General features: G+C 34.3%; 1 protein-coding gene across 1 annotated transcript; it reads left to right on the forward strand.

Annotated features, from left to right (window-relative positions):
• The first annotated feature begins 6,028 nt into the window (after positions 1 to 6,028).
• Positions 6,029 to 16,439, forward strand: cd247l (CD247 antigen like). Its single transcript, XM_073845491.1, has 8 exons — positions 6,029 to 6,156; positions 11,056 to 11,153; positions 11,248 to 11,319; positions 12,910 to 12,960; positions 13,206 to 13,238; positions 13,422 to 13,478; positions 13,621 to 13,650; positions 14,753 to 16,439. Exons 1-8 carry the CDS (start codon positions 6,093 to 6,095, stop codon positions 14,819 to 14,821), a joined length of 474 nt encoding a protein of 157 aa, XP_073701592.1. The 5' UTR covers positions 6,029 to 6,092; the 3' UTR covers positions 14,822 to 16,439.
• Positions 16,440 to 16,569: the final 130 nt, after the last annotated feature.

The raw sequence follows: 16,569 nt of genomic DNA on the forward strand, positions 1-16,569 counted from the left end.
AACAGAACTTTAACAACAACACTTATATAAGAGCTATAATTTCGCAATAAATGCAGGATGATATAAGAGCTCGTGGTGTAGCTGTCAATCAGATGCGCTCTCGGCCACTGATACGTGCTCTCTGCGTTTTCTTTCAGAGTTATCATTGGCTGATAGAAAGATTAAAAATAGCATTTATTTAAGATGTAAATAAGATCAAGACACGTCATGATCTATTCTGTCGTGCAGCGCTCAAAATTGTGGACATCATGAGACAGTTCTCCCGTAAAATAACATCTGAATCGTTTTTTGAACTGGTTCATTTAATGATCTATCCGAACGAATCGTTTCGTGGAAATGTATCAGACTATTATAACTATTACCGAGCAAGAGGCAATTAATGGTGCTTCTCAAACTGAAGGCTGCATCCTTAAACTCAGACGAGTTTTAGTAATGAGTCGTTTTTATTACGTTTATTTCGTCAATCGACGTTTGATGACTTGCAGCCGAAATATGCAGCCTTCATGGAATGCAGCCTTCCGTTTAAGAGGTAAGTTTTGTTGAACTGAAAACGGCTCTGAAAGAGGAGTCGATTCCCCTTGAGAGGATCGATTCCAAACGTTGGAATCGACTCTCGATTCCCAATGCCTCGGAATCGAGGAATCGATTCTTTTTGGAATCGATTCCCAGCCCTAGATGTAATAGATTTTTAGTTCTTCGATAGATTCTCGGTGAGTCATAAAATGTTTCAATAATCGTAAAATGCATTGTACTTGTCTTTAACAATAATGTTGTCAAGTTTTTACTTCAGCATTTCATTGTGTAATTCAATAATTGAAACGGGCCACAGAAACGACTGTTTTGTTTATTTTAGTCGTGGTTAATATTTTAACAATTATAAACAAGTTAGTTATTGCCTATGTTCCTTATACTTAATGGTGAGATATGGTGAAAGCATAGATGCTACAAATCTAGATGCTGTATTGGTTTAAAAGTACACATAGTGATATAAATAAATGATGCAAAGAGCAATGGAAGAAGGATACATGTGACTTAAGATTCTCCTAAGTGTCACATTACAGAGACAATTTACAAGGAGGCTAAAGATTTTAGGACCATTCCAGAATGCCATCACAGAAGTGTGATACCTGACCTTTTACCCTTTTATGTTGCTTGCAATGGTACGATATGACGATCTGATGAAATTAATCTTAATCTAATTATGAAGGAGACTGGAGCTAGTTGTCAAACTTTTTACTCTAGTGAATATAAAATAAACCTATTTTGGAAAATCCATTTCTTTATAGATATGTGACTTGAAACTCTTTAAAGCTACTGAACATTTCCAACATTATTACCAAAGTCCCTTTATAGTCTTTGTTATTACCCAGGAAAAGGATACAGTTCATAGAATCACAATTTTTTTTTCTTTGAACATTCAAAACATCCAGTATTTAAATATTTTAAAACATGTTCTTCTTGGTTATGCAAACAAAGGATGAGTCTGCAAACATTATGTAAATGTTACCTCTATCTGAAGCAAGTAGTAAAAAGGTTGGACATACATCCAAAGAAAATATTTCAGAAATTAAATTCTATGAACAATGTATAAATGTTTTTGTGATAACATTTTGAGAACATTATCAATGACCACATAATTTCAAACAAACATTCTTTTAAATGTTAATGTAAGAACGTTTATTCATAACTTTGAGGGAACCTTGCCAAACCTAGAGTAAATTTTGACAACAAACTTTGAAGTTGGCTTGAAAAAGCCTACCCTAAAAGTTTGAAGCAGCTGTAATAGCTTGAAGTTTAAAAGTTTGTGTTGATATGTATTGCTAGTGTTGCTAGTATGATTTAACACAATTTAACAAAAACATTTCGCATGATTTGTATGTCATTAGCATGTTTTAGCATGACTAGCATGACGTTAGCATGTTTTTAGCATGATTAGCACATTGCTAGCATGTTTTAATATGATTAGTGTGTTTTTAACATGTTTAAACATGTCGTTAGCTTGTGTTTAACATTATTAGCACATTGCTAGCATGTTTTAACTTAATTAGCATGTTTGCTAGCATGTTTTTGCATGATTAACATGTTTTAATATGATTAGTATGTTTTAGCAAGTGTTTAATATGTTTACCATTATGGTAATACAAATATCATGTCATCAGCACGATGTTACCATGCAATTAGCATACCTTAGCACTTAGCTAAGCAATGCTAACATGATATGACATGTTTAATATTTTGTTGGCATGTTGTAAGCATGTTTTAATGTTTTTAGCAAGTTAATGTACAGGTGCTGGTCATATAATTAGAATATCTTCAAAAAGTTGATTTATTTCACTAATTCCATTCAAGAAGTGAAACTTGTATAATGTATACATTCATTCCACACAGACTGATGTATTTCAAGTGTTTATTTCTATTAATTTTGATGATTATAACTGACAACTAATGAAACCCCCAATTCAGTATCTCAGAAAATCAGATTATTGTGAAAAGGTTCAGTATTGAAGACACCTGGTGCCACGCTCTAATCAGCTAATTAACTCAAAACACCTGCAAAGGCCTTTAAAGGGTTACGAAACCCCAGACAACTTTTTCTGAGATTTTAGCAGAAGTGTTTGTGTTGCACATCATAGAAAGCAACGTTGGCATCTGTTACTGTTAATATTAATTGTTAGAGATAACTGGTTAATTTTGAGCTTTTTTGCGCTATTTTCATCTTCCGGGTTTGAAATCTACATTGTGCTGACGTCACCGTTTGTTACGCGGCGATGGACTATAGTACATCGATGACGCGTCGGTGTCTCATAAATATTCATGACGCTGCGTGTTCTTATCCTATGTGAAGTCGATTCGCTTAATTATTCACGACAGCGTGTGCTGATTTGCTATGGCAGGCGCTTCAGACTATGAGATTGTGTACATTAACTGAGAGGAACGTTCATGGATGAAAGAGAGTGTATGAGTTCAGCACACGCGATTCATTCACATAGTAAGTGTACGCGGTTTTTCCTTGACACAACCCATCAAAAGGCTTATATAAACACGGCAAAATAAGCCTTAACAGTTATTAGTGGTTCAACAGTGTGTTCGTATATAGGTTTTCGATGCATAGTGCAAAAGGATGTGCTTTTATTTGTGTTTTAAACTCGTGGGGAGTAAAATGAAACTGTCTGAACCCAAAGTTGTCTCTCTCCCCTCTCCTCCACGCAGCGCTGTGAGTGCACCACGCCCACTTTTGCAGCATTTTTCAAAACTGTGTTGAGAGTAGCAGTGCTGAAACAGGGGGGTGTCGTTAGTCGTTACCCTTTAAATGGTCTCTCAGTCTAGTTCTGTAGGCTACACAATCATGGGGAAGACTGCTGATTTGACAGTTGTCCAAAAGACGACCATTGACACCTTGCACAAGGAGGGCAAGACACAAAATGTCATTGCAAAAGAGGCTGGCTGTTCACAGAGCTCTGTGTCCAAGCACATTAATAGAGAGGCGAAGGGAAGGAAAAGATGTGGTAGAAAAAAAGTGTACAAGCAATAGGGATAACCGCACCCTGGAGAGAATTGTGAAACAAAACCCATTCAAAAATGTGGGGGAGATTCACAAAGAGTGGACTGCAGCTGGAGTCAGTGCTTCAAGAACCACTACGCACAGACGTATGCAAGACATGGGTTTCAGCTGTCGCATTCCTTGTGTCAAGCCCCTCTTGAACAACAGACAGCTTCAGAAGCATCTTGCCTGGGCTAAAGACAAAATGGACTGGACTGCTGCTGAGTGGTCCAAAGTTATGAAAAAAAATCAGGGTCCCAGAGTCTGGAGGAAGAGAGGAGAGGCACAGAATCCACGTTGCTTGAGGTCCAGTGTAAAGTTTCCACAGTCAGTGATGGTTTGGGGTGCCATGTCATCTGCTGGTGTTGGTCCACTGTGTTTTCTGAGGTCCAAGGTCAACGCAGCTGTATACCAGGACGTTTTAGAGCACTTCATGCTTCCTACTGCTGACCAACTTTATGGAGATGCAGATTTAATTTTCCGCTAATAAAAAAATCTATGGGTATTGTGAAGAGGAAGATGTAATATGCCAGACCCAACAATGCAGAAGAGCTGAAGGCCACTATTAGAGCAACATGGCCTCTCATAACACCTGAGCAGTGCCACAGAATGATCGACTCCATGCCACGCCGAATTGCTGCAGTAATTCAGGCAAAAAGTGCTGTACATGCTCATGCCTTTCATGTTCATACTTTTCAGTTGGCCAAGATTTCTAATAATCCTTTCTTTGTATTGGTCTTAAGAAATATTCTAATTTTCTGAGACCCTGAATTGGGGGTTTTCATTAGTTGTCAGTTATAAGCATCAAAATTAAAAGAAATAAACACTTGAAATATATCAGTCTGTGTGGAATGAATGTATACATTATACAAGTTTCACTTCTTGAATGGAATTAGTAAAATTAATCAACTTTTTGAATATATTCTAATTATATGACCAGCACCTGTAGTATGTTGTAAAAATGTTTTAACATGATTAGCATGTTGTTAACATGAATAGCATGATTAGCATGTTGCTAGCTTGATTCTAGTATTATTAGCATGTTTTACCTGATTTAGCATGTTGTGTTAGCATTTAACATAAATGAAAAAGTCCAGATTAAAATTAGCTGATTCAGTGAAGAACCAGCAAAAAACCTGGAGAAAAAAAAAAAAAAAACAGATAAAAATAGTCTAAGTTGGTTGTCTGGTTTTAGCTGGTCATCCAGCCTGGTCTTAGCTGGTCATAGGTCATAGCTGGACAGCAGGCTGGTTTTAGATGGGGTTTGGCCACTTCCTTAGCTGGTCAAGCTGGGAGACCAGCTGGAACAACCAGCTAAAACCAGCTTGACCATCTTAGCCAGGCTGGGAGACCAGATAAAACCAGCTAATCCCAGTTTAAACCAGCTAAGACTACCCAACTATTTTAGGCTGTTTGTTTTTTTCAGCAGGGAAACCAATTAAAACCAGCTCATTTGCAAAAAAAAAAAAAGTTAACAACTTGCTAGAACCAGCCTAGGCTTCTTTTCTAGTCTTAGCTGTTTTTTTAGCAGGACTCCCAGCTTGACTGGCTAAGACCAGCCTGACAAGCTAAAAAGTGGCCAAAACCACTTCAAAACCTTTTTTAAGCTTTTTAAACTGGGAGTTGTTAAGCTTTGCTATAGCAATAGACAGCTTAAATACACCATAAGTCTCATTGTACAAAAGTTTTCACCCCCTGAATGAAAGTCTACAGAATTTTGGGAGGGTTGGATAGTCTGGTTTACAAAAACCATAAGCCGGATCGGTTAGAAAAATATAGCAACTTAAGTCAGACCAGTCTGAAGTTGTAGCTTAAAAACTCTAGGAGGAGATACATTTTAAAATTTAGTCTCAGAAGAAGAAGATTAAATAGTAGATCAGCAAATTGACTTTCTCAAGCCAATTTAACTAGTTTTGTACAAGTCATTAAAAAATACAAAGCCACACCAATGGCAAATGTAAAACAGCAGGGGGCACAACATGCAAAAACTAGCTTGTGAACTGCAAGTTGCAAAGCGGTTTCAGTTAAAAAATGGAGAAAGAAAAAATACACTTATTAATTTAAAAAAAAGTTATAGGTGGAAGTTTATATCTATTTCCTTAAAATGTTGCGTTATTGTATTTTATTTTACTTTCTTAACTGCTAGAACAAATATTTCTATTCTGTTTGATTTCCTGCAGGGGAAAAAAGATTTGTCATGAAAACTTCAACTCACTGCTGTTAAAATGGAAAAATCAAACCCAGCAGAAAGTGGCAGTGAAGTTACCTGCAATACTGATGAAAGACAGATAAATGTTAGCATGAAGATGGTCTAAAAATATACAGGAAATGCTGGTGAGACTTTTTTTGAGATGAGAGGACAAGAGACTCTTTGGTGGAGGCAGTGGTTGTCATTCACTAGAACAGAAAACCCAGGGCTAGGGCCACTTCCTGTTAGGTAAAAGACTGACACAGTAGAAGCAATCAAAACAGAAAGGCTAAAAACTGTTGCACATCACAGACCAAGCAACAGGTCGCCATCCACAGAAACTTCAACGTTTCAAGGAATGTAATGGAAATGAGCAGGACAATCACTCTATTTTTGATATTTTTGGCCTCACATGTGTCCTACACAGGTAAAATCTTTTTTTCTTCTCTACAAACTTAGTGCACAGGGTGTCATACATCTAGCACATTCAGCGCAGAGTTTTAATGTTTTACAATATGGGTTGTGAAATCTGTATTCATTGCTACTTATATGGATTGCGAAATCTGTATTCGTCACTGTCAAGAGTGAATGTTTAAAAATTGAATATTAGATTTTTTTTGTGTGTGTTTTCTCCTGTAAAGAACATTGAGGTCAAACATCAGGACATCTTCAAGTGGCCATTTTAGTTTCCCTCTACAACCAGCAAGACTTGTAAACAGTTACTTTTAAGCGGCAACTGTGCAATACACAGTGTTTGCAACATATTGTCTGAAAAAAAAGATGAAGGGTTTTCGGCATTACTATGATGGTTTCCAACTGACAGCTTCATGTTTAAATGTACTTTGCTGAGATTGAAAAAAGAGGATCCAAGAAAAGCAACTCTACAACTCTAAAACCCACAATCTCCTTTTGCGAAACTCAAGTCAAAATTGACTGGATCAGCAAATGGCAGCTTTTTCAAGTCTACAACTACAATGGCCGCCTAGACACACCTATTGTTGGATACTCTGATTAGTATTTTTATTTACCAAATTTAATTTAAAACAAATAATATGGGACCCTGCACCACAAAACCAGTCTTAGGTAGCACAAGTATATTTGTAGCAATAGCCAAAAATACATTGTATGGGTCAAAATGATCATTTTTTTATTAGGATATTAAGTAAAGATCATGTTCCATGAAGATATTTTACGTCTATATATCAAAACTTTATTTTTGATTAGTAATAAAGCTAAAAACTTAATCTGGACAACTTTAAAGGCCATTTTCTCAATATTTAGAAAATGAAAAGCTTTATCCAGCTTTCAATGATATGTAAAGTTTAAAAATGGACCCTTATGACTGGTTTTGTGTCCTGGGTCACAGTTAGCAAAAAGTTTTATATTTTTCTTCTTCTTCTTAATATTATTCTTCTATGTGTAGTGATTGTTTTTAAGTATTATATGTTGTAACTAATATATACTTAGGTAATTTAAATAAATATTTGCCAGGGTAAATTTAATATGTCCCAAGTTTTCAGTAGCTACAACAACCGAATTTAACTACAATTTTTACATGTTAAGTACAAAAGCGGAAGCGGAAGCTAAATGTTTTTAGAAAAATAGTCAGTATTAAAATTAATTAGAGGAATGTTTGTGAATAAAGTAATATTTTAGGAACATGACCTTTACTAGAGCATTTGTACAAATACAAAATACAAAAAAATACAATTGTTTTGACCACAAATTAATAACAAAACATGCAAAAAGGACAACAAACTAATTTTCTGTCCTTATTATACAGTCAAACCTAAAATTATTCAAATATTTTGTTACTACTGGGTGCAGAACACCATATAGTTAGTATAGCAAAATAAAGCAAACTGTGACATATTATAGCCCAAATTCTTCATAGAGTGGACTACCAGTAAAACTGATTTAAAAAAGGGATCAAAAATTTGATTTGACACTCTGACTATGTTTTGTTGCATACCTTTCTTTCAAAGTTATCTGACATTATCGAGATGAATTTGTTCTGACACAGTTTAACTCTTGAGCTCTTGTCATATTTTATCACAGTGTTCTAAACTATAGCGAATAAACAGTGATAACTTGAGAAATGTTGAAGGTGTCTGAATGCCTTTTGGTTTGACTGTATATGTCAATGTTTTGCTGCCACACCGTAAGCGGAAGAATTAACGTGCAAGTTTAAGGCAACAAAGACAAAAATAGATAACAGATGATATAACCTTTTTACATACACATTTTGACTAGTACACCCATTTTAGCCCAAATCTAAATACACAACTACTAGATATTTCTAACATTTGGAACGATCTGCAAAATCATTGAATCTGTCGTACACGATAATGCTATCCTAGCAGTCAATGTGGCCTAACTTAAAAAACAATGCTCTTTTTTTTTTAATTGTGTTGCTGTCACATATTAAATAGAATCTAAACAACTTCATTTTAGTATTAATAGCTTATTTAACAGTAACAAGGGCCCTAAAATAATAAAACCTGGAATCGTTTCGTCATCACTGATGAAATTTGTAATCAGTCTGTTTATAACTTTGTGCTTTTCATTCTTTTATATTAAGCAAACAAAATTCAGAATTCAGCTAGTGATAAGTAATACATTAGTGCTAAAGTACAGTACACTGCCATTAATTTTATGCACTTTTACGTTAACGCAAAAAAATAATGCAAATACAGGTCAAAATAAAGATGTTCTACAGAAAATTCCTTCATTTTTAATACAGTACGAGTACATTTTGCCCTTTTTTTTTATTTGATATGTCGACTTATATACTGTATGTTAATTTTTACTGAGTCTTTGTTTCTGTATGCAGTGATCTTGCAGAACAAAAATGCTTCGTGCCCCTATATATTATGTGAAAGGTGTGTGGTCAGTTTGCTAACTTCATCCAACAGCCCCCATAAACACCTATTTGATCTGCAGTGATGCAATGGGGGCTTCACTGTTTTGTGCTCATTCTTGCACTTAACTAGTCCCATGCAGAGAAACCACCGAACTAGATGACACACACACACAAACATTTACTCAGAGATCACAGAGAGACAGATAGAGGAGCCTGGGCCCCTTCTGCCTCGAACAGGAAGGCATGAGTGCAGTTTTTTCATAGAGGTTTGTTTTGTGAACCACTAAATGTTCTTAATGTAGAAACAGATTACGGACGCGAGTGGGGAATGAAACTAGTCCGGTTTACGTTTAATTATGAAAGAGTTGTGTAAAATAATATTTCGGTAGGTTACCAAAGCAGCACATCATACAATGAAATGTCGACAAAGCATACAGTATGGTGCATGTTAGTTCTAGTTACTTTCTTTTAATCATTGTCTATTTATCTAAACATTATTTGTATGTTTCTGTTGTGGATTGACTAGACTATAGTTCATTTAATAGGAGATTCCTGCTTGCATTATACAGTTATCTTTTTCAGTTACTTATATATTTTTTATTTGTCCCAATGCTAGGTATCAGTGCAGGAATGTCTTGATATCTTTGTGAACTGAGTCATTGACTAAAGCTAAGGTCAAGTTAGATATTTAAGTTTATCTATGAAACCTTGCTAAATTAATAGGTCGCAATGGAAATTCATTGAGTATTTGGACGTGGCCCAGCTTCCTCTGTTTTAGAGGAACAGTAATGAATGCAATATATAGTGCAAGCAAAATTCTCTACATCTAAGTGCAATGTAACTGCAACTTTAACGTGTATGCTTGCACCATTCGTGTTGTGCAGTTATGACTAACCAGGGTGCAAATAGTAGTATTTGGAAGATTTTTATATACACATTTACAGTTAAACAAAATTTATTAAGACACCAGATATAATTTTTATAGCAGTGCAGGACACTATAGTTCATTTATGTAAGTGAGGATAGCAAAATAAAGTAAACTGTGACATATTATACATATTATAATTCTTCATACAGTGGATTATCAGTAAAACTAATAAAAAATTGGGAAAAAAATTATTTAGACACTTTGACCTGACCATGTTTTGCTTAAGTGTTTTTTCTTTGATTGCTAATGCGACTTTTTACATCACAAACTGAACAAAATGAGCCATTGCTTGGTACTTGGTCAACAAAGTATTGATAGTTGTGTAAATATGGTCATACTAACAGTTGTCTGAATAATTTTCGGTTGATTGTAACCCATTACATACCTTTCTATCAAAGTTATCTGACATTATAAAGATGAATTTGTTCTGACACAGTTTAACTCTGAGTTCTTGTCATATTTTATAACCATTTTCGAAACTATAGCCAATAAATGTGATAATGTGAGAAGTGTTGAAGGTGTCTCAATCAGTTTTGGTTGGACTGTTATTTCAAGTCTCGCTCTTTAATAATTGTTTTATTAGAAAGCGCATTTGTTTTGCTCGCATTCAAGACATTTACGGTCTTCGTGAAACATCAAGTGATCTCAAATACTGTCCATAGCATTTTGAATATTCTATTAAATAAAATAGCCTGTGGCATATTTTACTTTTTTTATTTGAAAAGGGACAGTACTATTTTTAAAAAATGTTTCCATTTAATGCACCGTACCGGATTTCATCCGGATTTCCTTTGGCAGGATATCAGTAAACCACCTTTAAAAAATAACACAGTACTACACAATGCATACAATACAATAAAGCTGATACATGATGGGCAACATTTTTTGAGAAGTGTTGCTTGAGCACTTTCCCATTGAGAATGGGTAACAAATTTCTATCTGGATAATCTAGATTTGTCTTAGAATTTCAGTAGGTTTTAACTGGTCTCTGTAGTTTGTTTATAATTTTGTGAAGCCATTTTGCATTCTAGTCATCTAATCCAATCAATGTAAGCAGATAATTTATGTGCCGCTTTTTAGATGCTCCTGTTTAAACTCAAATTTAAATATGTTTTATAAGAGAGAGAATCATTGTATATTGATTAGCGACTCTAGTACTAGACATGAAAGACTTGGGATTGGAAAGTTTGCATTGTATTAACAACCCCTAGACATTTAGGCGTAAATAAGTTTTCCAACTTGTGTGCCTTAGTTAAAACTAAATGAACATCTTGGTGTAATCTAAATAGAGAGTTTTTTCTTTCTTTATTTGTATGGTGGTTTAGGTACTAGAGATGCTTTCTCTCTCATTTTTCCATTCTCTTATGCATTCTTTCTTGTTTTCTTGCTTATTAACTCTACAAAAGCAACCAAGCAGAGAAAGGAAGAAAAGAAGACATTACAAAACATCTATAAATAACCAGAACAAGACAACAAATTTTAAACTGCATGTTTTAGCTGATTGCATGTTTTAAAAATGTTTGTTTTATTTGCAGAGGCCGCATCTGCGAGTGACCCAACGTATTGTTATATTTTAGATGTTTTTCTGCTGCTGTATTCTATCATTTTTACTGCTCTCTACTTCAGAGAGAAGGTAAGTTGAGTTCTAGCATGCACTGTTTGTTCTAAGTGAAGAAATTTACCTAACGGTTTAATCGCTAACCTGTGTTCTGCCTTGTATGGCGTAGTTTACAAAGGAAGGGCCTGTTCCTCCAGAGCCGGACACCCCAGCCCGTAACCCCAATGAGCCTGTCTACACGGTGAGTTCTCATTAATATACATATTTTCTGAATAGAGGTTAATGTTTAAGGTTCAAGTATACTTCATGTGTTGATGTGTATTCAATTGAACGGGTCATTCCTACTATAAAGTTCATTTTCATCTCCCAATCATTGGTGTAATATCTATAGTTTAAGTTTTCTTGTATCTAAAATAGACAATTAAGTAAACATTGGTAGAAGTTAAAAACAATTTCACCTCTTTGGTTTGAGTTTACTCTTGGTTTGTTGCCATATTTGTGGTGTGCATGGTTGCTATGCACTTATGAAAATAAAAACTAGCAATTTATTAAGATCTTTCTTTTTTCCTTTCTATAATCAAAAACCTTATGAGCAAGTTTTATTTTTGCCATGTTATACACTACCAGTCAAAAGTTTTTGAACAGTAAGATTTTATTATTTTTAAAAAAAAGCTGCTTCTGCTCACCAAGCCTGCATTTGATCCAAAGTACAGCAAAAACAGTAAAATGTTGATATATTTCTTACTGTTTAAAAAAAAAAAAAAAAATTTTTCAACATCATTACTCCAGTCTTCAGTGTCACCTGATCCTTCAGAAATCATGCTAATATGACAATTTGCTGTTCAAGTAACATTTTTTATTATGAGTAAAGTTTTCTTTTCAGGATTCTTTGATGAATAGAAATATCTAAAGATCAGCATTTATAAAAAATAAAAAGCTTTTGTATTTTGGGGGGGAATGAAATTATAGAACTTAATACTTTTATTGAGGAAGGATTCTTTGAATTGATCAAAAGTGATAAAGACATTTATAATGTTACAAGAGATTTCTACTTCAGATAAATGCTGTTCTTCTGAACTTTCTATTCATCGGAAACCTGGAAATCAGAATATTAGAATGATTTCTGAAGGATGTGACTAAGTAATGATGCTAAAAAGTCAGCTTTGAAATCAATAAATTATATACTTTTTCATTTTAACAGCTATTTTAACTAGTAAAACTCCGAATTTTACAGTTTTGCTGTCCTTTGGATCAAATAAATGCAGACTTGGTGAGCAGAAGAGACTTTAAAAAATCATTAAAAATCTTACTGTTCAAAAATTTTTGACTGGAAGTGTATCTGAACATTTCGTATTTTGGCAACCCTAGAACAGCTAAAATCTAACTTTAAGTACCAAAGAACACACTAACATTTTTTGTGATATATTTGTAATGTGTAAACCTAATAAAGTAATAAGAGTAAATGCGCTCTACTATAGGTAGCATATGGTTACAACGCGGTATCTGTTTCCAAGAGTCTGTTTACCGCCAAACAACAAATATGCACCCTGACTCATTTTTAATCTAACATTTTGTGGTTATGAAATATTACTAGCCTACTTTACGGTAAAATCAAAAACAAATACATGTACGTTTTTTGTTTTTGTTTTTTTCAGCCAAGTTTTACGATAATTCGTACCACGATAGTCCGTTCAGAGCTTTTTAAAGTCGGGTTCAACCCTTTTTTTAAATGCCTTCTTAAATTACAAAAGAAGCATCATTCTTTTTCAAAACACTGCCTAATTAGATCTGACCCAAATAATACAAAGGCAACGTGCGTGTTGTTTTTTAGGACTTGGATCTGCCTCAGATGAGTTCCGATTATCAGCAACTGGATAGACCGGTGAGATTATTTTATGTTTTAATTTATTGTAAGTATATTCACATTAGCCACAATGGCAGATCGATCATAGCAGTGGATTAACTGCACATGATATCTAGTGTGTTGCACACATACTTTACTTCCTGCCTTGACCTCTAATCCTGTCTGTAATCTATGATACAGTATGATAAACGTTAAACTGCAAGTCTAAAAAAAAATTCATCTTAGATGCCTATCAACATTTACCCAATATCTACATATTTCAGATTAGAAGACGAGAACCAGAGACACATTATCAGGTCAGTAACACTTGTCAAAAATATGTGAGATGTACCAGATAAAAGTTTCTTACCTTGGTTAAATAATACGACATCTTCGATCCCTGCTGCCCTCCTGTGGTTGTTAACAGTTGAGCACTTGCATTTTTTAATCGTTTAGCAATGGTGGTTGGTGTATTTACTTTGGTTTGGGTCATTTTCTAGGAACTGAGAGCACATACAAGCGATGAATACCAGGAAATAAGAAGTAAAGGAAACAAAGTAAGTTTATCAAGCCAACGAATATGAGAGAAGTGTGGGTTGTGGGGTTAGGAAGTGTTTCTGATGTGAGGTTTACCCAGTGGTGGTGGATAATATCCTTACCATATCATTATAAATATTAATTTTCTGTTTCTGTCTGCAGCCTCGCAAAGCCAAGAACAAATCTAATGAGGTAGTGTACCAATTCATTTTAAACACATATCTCTAAGGCATACACATATTTTTAAACATAAAAATACATTACCTATTTACAGTGCCTTGCAAAAGTATTCATACCTCTTCAGTTTTTTCACATTTTGTTTTGTTGCAGCATTATGTTAAACTGCTTTAAATTAGTTTTTCCCCACATCAATGTACACTCCATACACCATAATAATGATAAAGCAAAAACCAGATTGCAAATTTGACAATTTTTAAAAAAATAAAACACTGAAATAAGTACATTGCATAAGTATTCATACCCTTAACTCAGTACATAGTTGAAGCACCTTTACAGCCTCAAGTCTTTTTGGGTATGATGTGATGTGCATTTGGCAATTTTCTGCCATTCTTTGCCTCACCTTTTCACCTCTCAAGCTCTGTCAGCTTGGATGGGGGCTGGCAGACATTTTCTAGAGTCCTAGTTGTTCCAATCGTCTTCCATTATGGATAATGGAGGCTACATGCTTCTGTGAACCTTCAATGCAGCAGATTTTTTTCTTAACTCTACCCTAGATCATTGCCTTAACGCGAGCCTGTCACTGAGCTCTACAGGCTGTTATCTTGACCTCAGGACTTGGTTTTCGCTCTGATATGCATTTTCAGCTGTTAGACCTTTTCTGAGAGGTGTGTGCCTTTCTAAATCATACTCATTCAAATGAATTTGCCACAGTTTAACTCCACTTGAAGTGTAGTAACATCTAGAAGCAATATGAATGCTCCTGAGCTAAATTTCGAGTGTCCCAGAAAAGGGTATGAATACTTATGCCACGGGATCTTTTCAGTTTTTTTATTTTTAATAAATTTGCACAAATGTTAAAAAAACTTTTTTTTTTGCTTTGCCATTATGGAGTAGGGAGTGTAGATTGATGTGGGAAAAAAAGTAATTTAAAGTATTTTAACATAAGGCGGCAACATAACAAAATGAAGGGGTATGAATAATTTCGCAAGGCACTGTATCTACAAACATCTTTTTAGCAAGTTGCTATTCCCAAATTTATTCTTTAAGTTAAGTATCTCATAAGTGTTCCAGGTAATCGCAACATGGTAGAGTTAATTGGTTTATTTCTTTAAAGGGTCGAACAGGGAGAAACAGGGATGCAGCCGAGGCTGTGGAGATGGAAACCTTTCCCACTAACAATTAAAACACAGCACAAGCAACCTGTATATATCTGCCAACTAACAGATAAATTGTGTATTTTTGTTAGATGCATTTACAGTTGAGGTCAAAAGTTTACATACACCTTGCAGTATCTGCAAAATATTATTTTACCAAAATAAGAGGGATCGTACTAAATGCATGTTATTTTTTTTCTTTAGTACTGACCTGAATAAGATATTTCACAAAAAAGATGTTTACATATAGTCCACAAGAGAAAATAATTTATAAAAATGACCCTGTTCAAAAGTTACGCTTGATTCGTAATACTGTGTTGTTACCTGAATGATCCACAACCGTTTTTTGTTTTTTTTGGTTTGTTTAGTGATGGTTGTTCATGAGTCTCTTGTTTGTCCTGAAAAGTTAAACTGCCCGCTGTTCTTTAAAAAATATCTTTCAGGTCAAATTCTTTGGTTTTTCAGCATTTTTGTGTATTTGAACACTTTCCAACAATGACTGTATGATTTTGAGCTCCATCTTTTCACACTTAGGACAACTGAGGGACTCGTGTAACTATTACAGAAGATTCAAACGCTCACTGATGTTTCAGAAGGAAACACAATGCATTTCGGGCTAGGGGTGTAAACTTTTGAACTGTTTCCTTCTGAAGGATCAATGAGCATTTGAACCTTCTGTAATAGTTGCACATGAGTCCCTCAGTTGTCAAATCATACTGTCATTGTTGGAAAGGGTTTAAATACACAAAAATGCTTAAAAACCAAAGAATTTGTGGGACCTGAAGGATTTTTCTTAAGAACAACGGGCAGTTAACTTTTCAGGACAAACAAGAGACTTATGAACAACTATCACTAAAAAAAAACAGCTGTGAATTATTCAAGTAACACCACAATATTAAAAATCAAGTGTATGTAAACTTTTGAACAGGGTAATTTTTATAAATTCAACTATTATTTTGTCTTGTGGACTATATGTAAATGTCTATTATGTAAAATATCTTATTCAGGTGAGTACTAAACAAAAAATAACACGCATTCTGTAAGATTCCTCTTATTTTGGTAAAATAATAAACATTTTACAGATTCTACAAGGTGTATGTAAACTATTGACATTAACTGTACATGTCTTGTTTTTTTGTGTTTGTTACTTTGCCTAACATGTATTTTGTAGTCTTGTAAACACTACCATTCAGTGGTTTGGTGTCAGTAAGATTTTTTTATTTTGTAAAAACATACCTTCTATTTAGTAGGGATGCATGAATTTGATCAAAAGTGTGAGCAAAGACATGCTTAATGTTCTTTTACACCTTCTATTCAAAGAAAACAGGGGACAGAATCATGTAGCATGGTTTTCATAAAAAATATTAAGCAGCACAACTGCTTCCAACATAAGAAATGTATTTTGAGCACCAAATCAACATATTAGAATGAATTATGAAGGATCATATGACACTGAATTCAGCAGTAATGGCTCTTGAAAATGTAGCTTTACCATAACAGGACTAAACAACATCTTAATATATATGAAAATAGGCAAGTTATTTTAAAATTGCAATACTGTTTTACAAAACTGTTTTTTTTGTATTCTAATGAAACAAATGCTCTTTGGTGAGCATAACAGACTTTTCAAAAACGTTTTTTTTTTTTTTTCAAAAAAAATCTTGCAGACTCCAAACTTTTGAACAGTAGTGTGGTATGTATGCATGCATGTGTGGATGGATGTATAGATGTATTTTTTGGTTATAATACAGGATATTGAATATTACTGCAAGGCACG

The sequence above is a fragment of the Garra rufa genome, chromosome 8 (assembly GCF_049309525.1).
Source record: "Garra rufa chromosome 8, GarRuf1.0, whole genome shotgun sequence".
Taxonomy (NCBI): domain Eukaryota; kingdom Metazoa; phylum Chordata; class Actinopteri; order Cypriniformes; family Cyprinidae; genus Garra; species Garra rufa.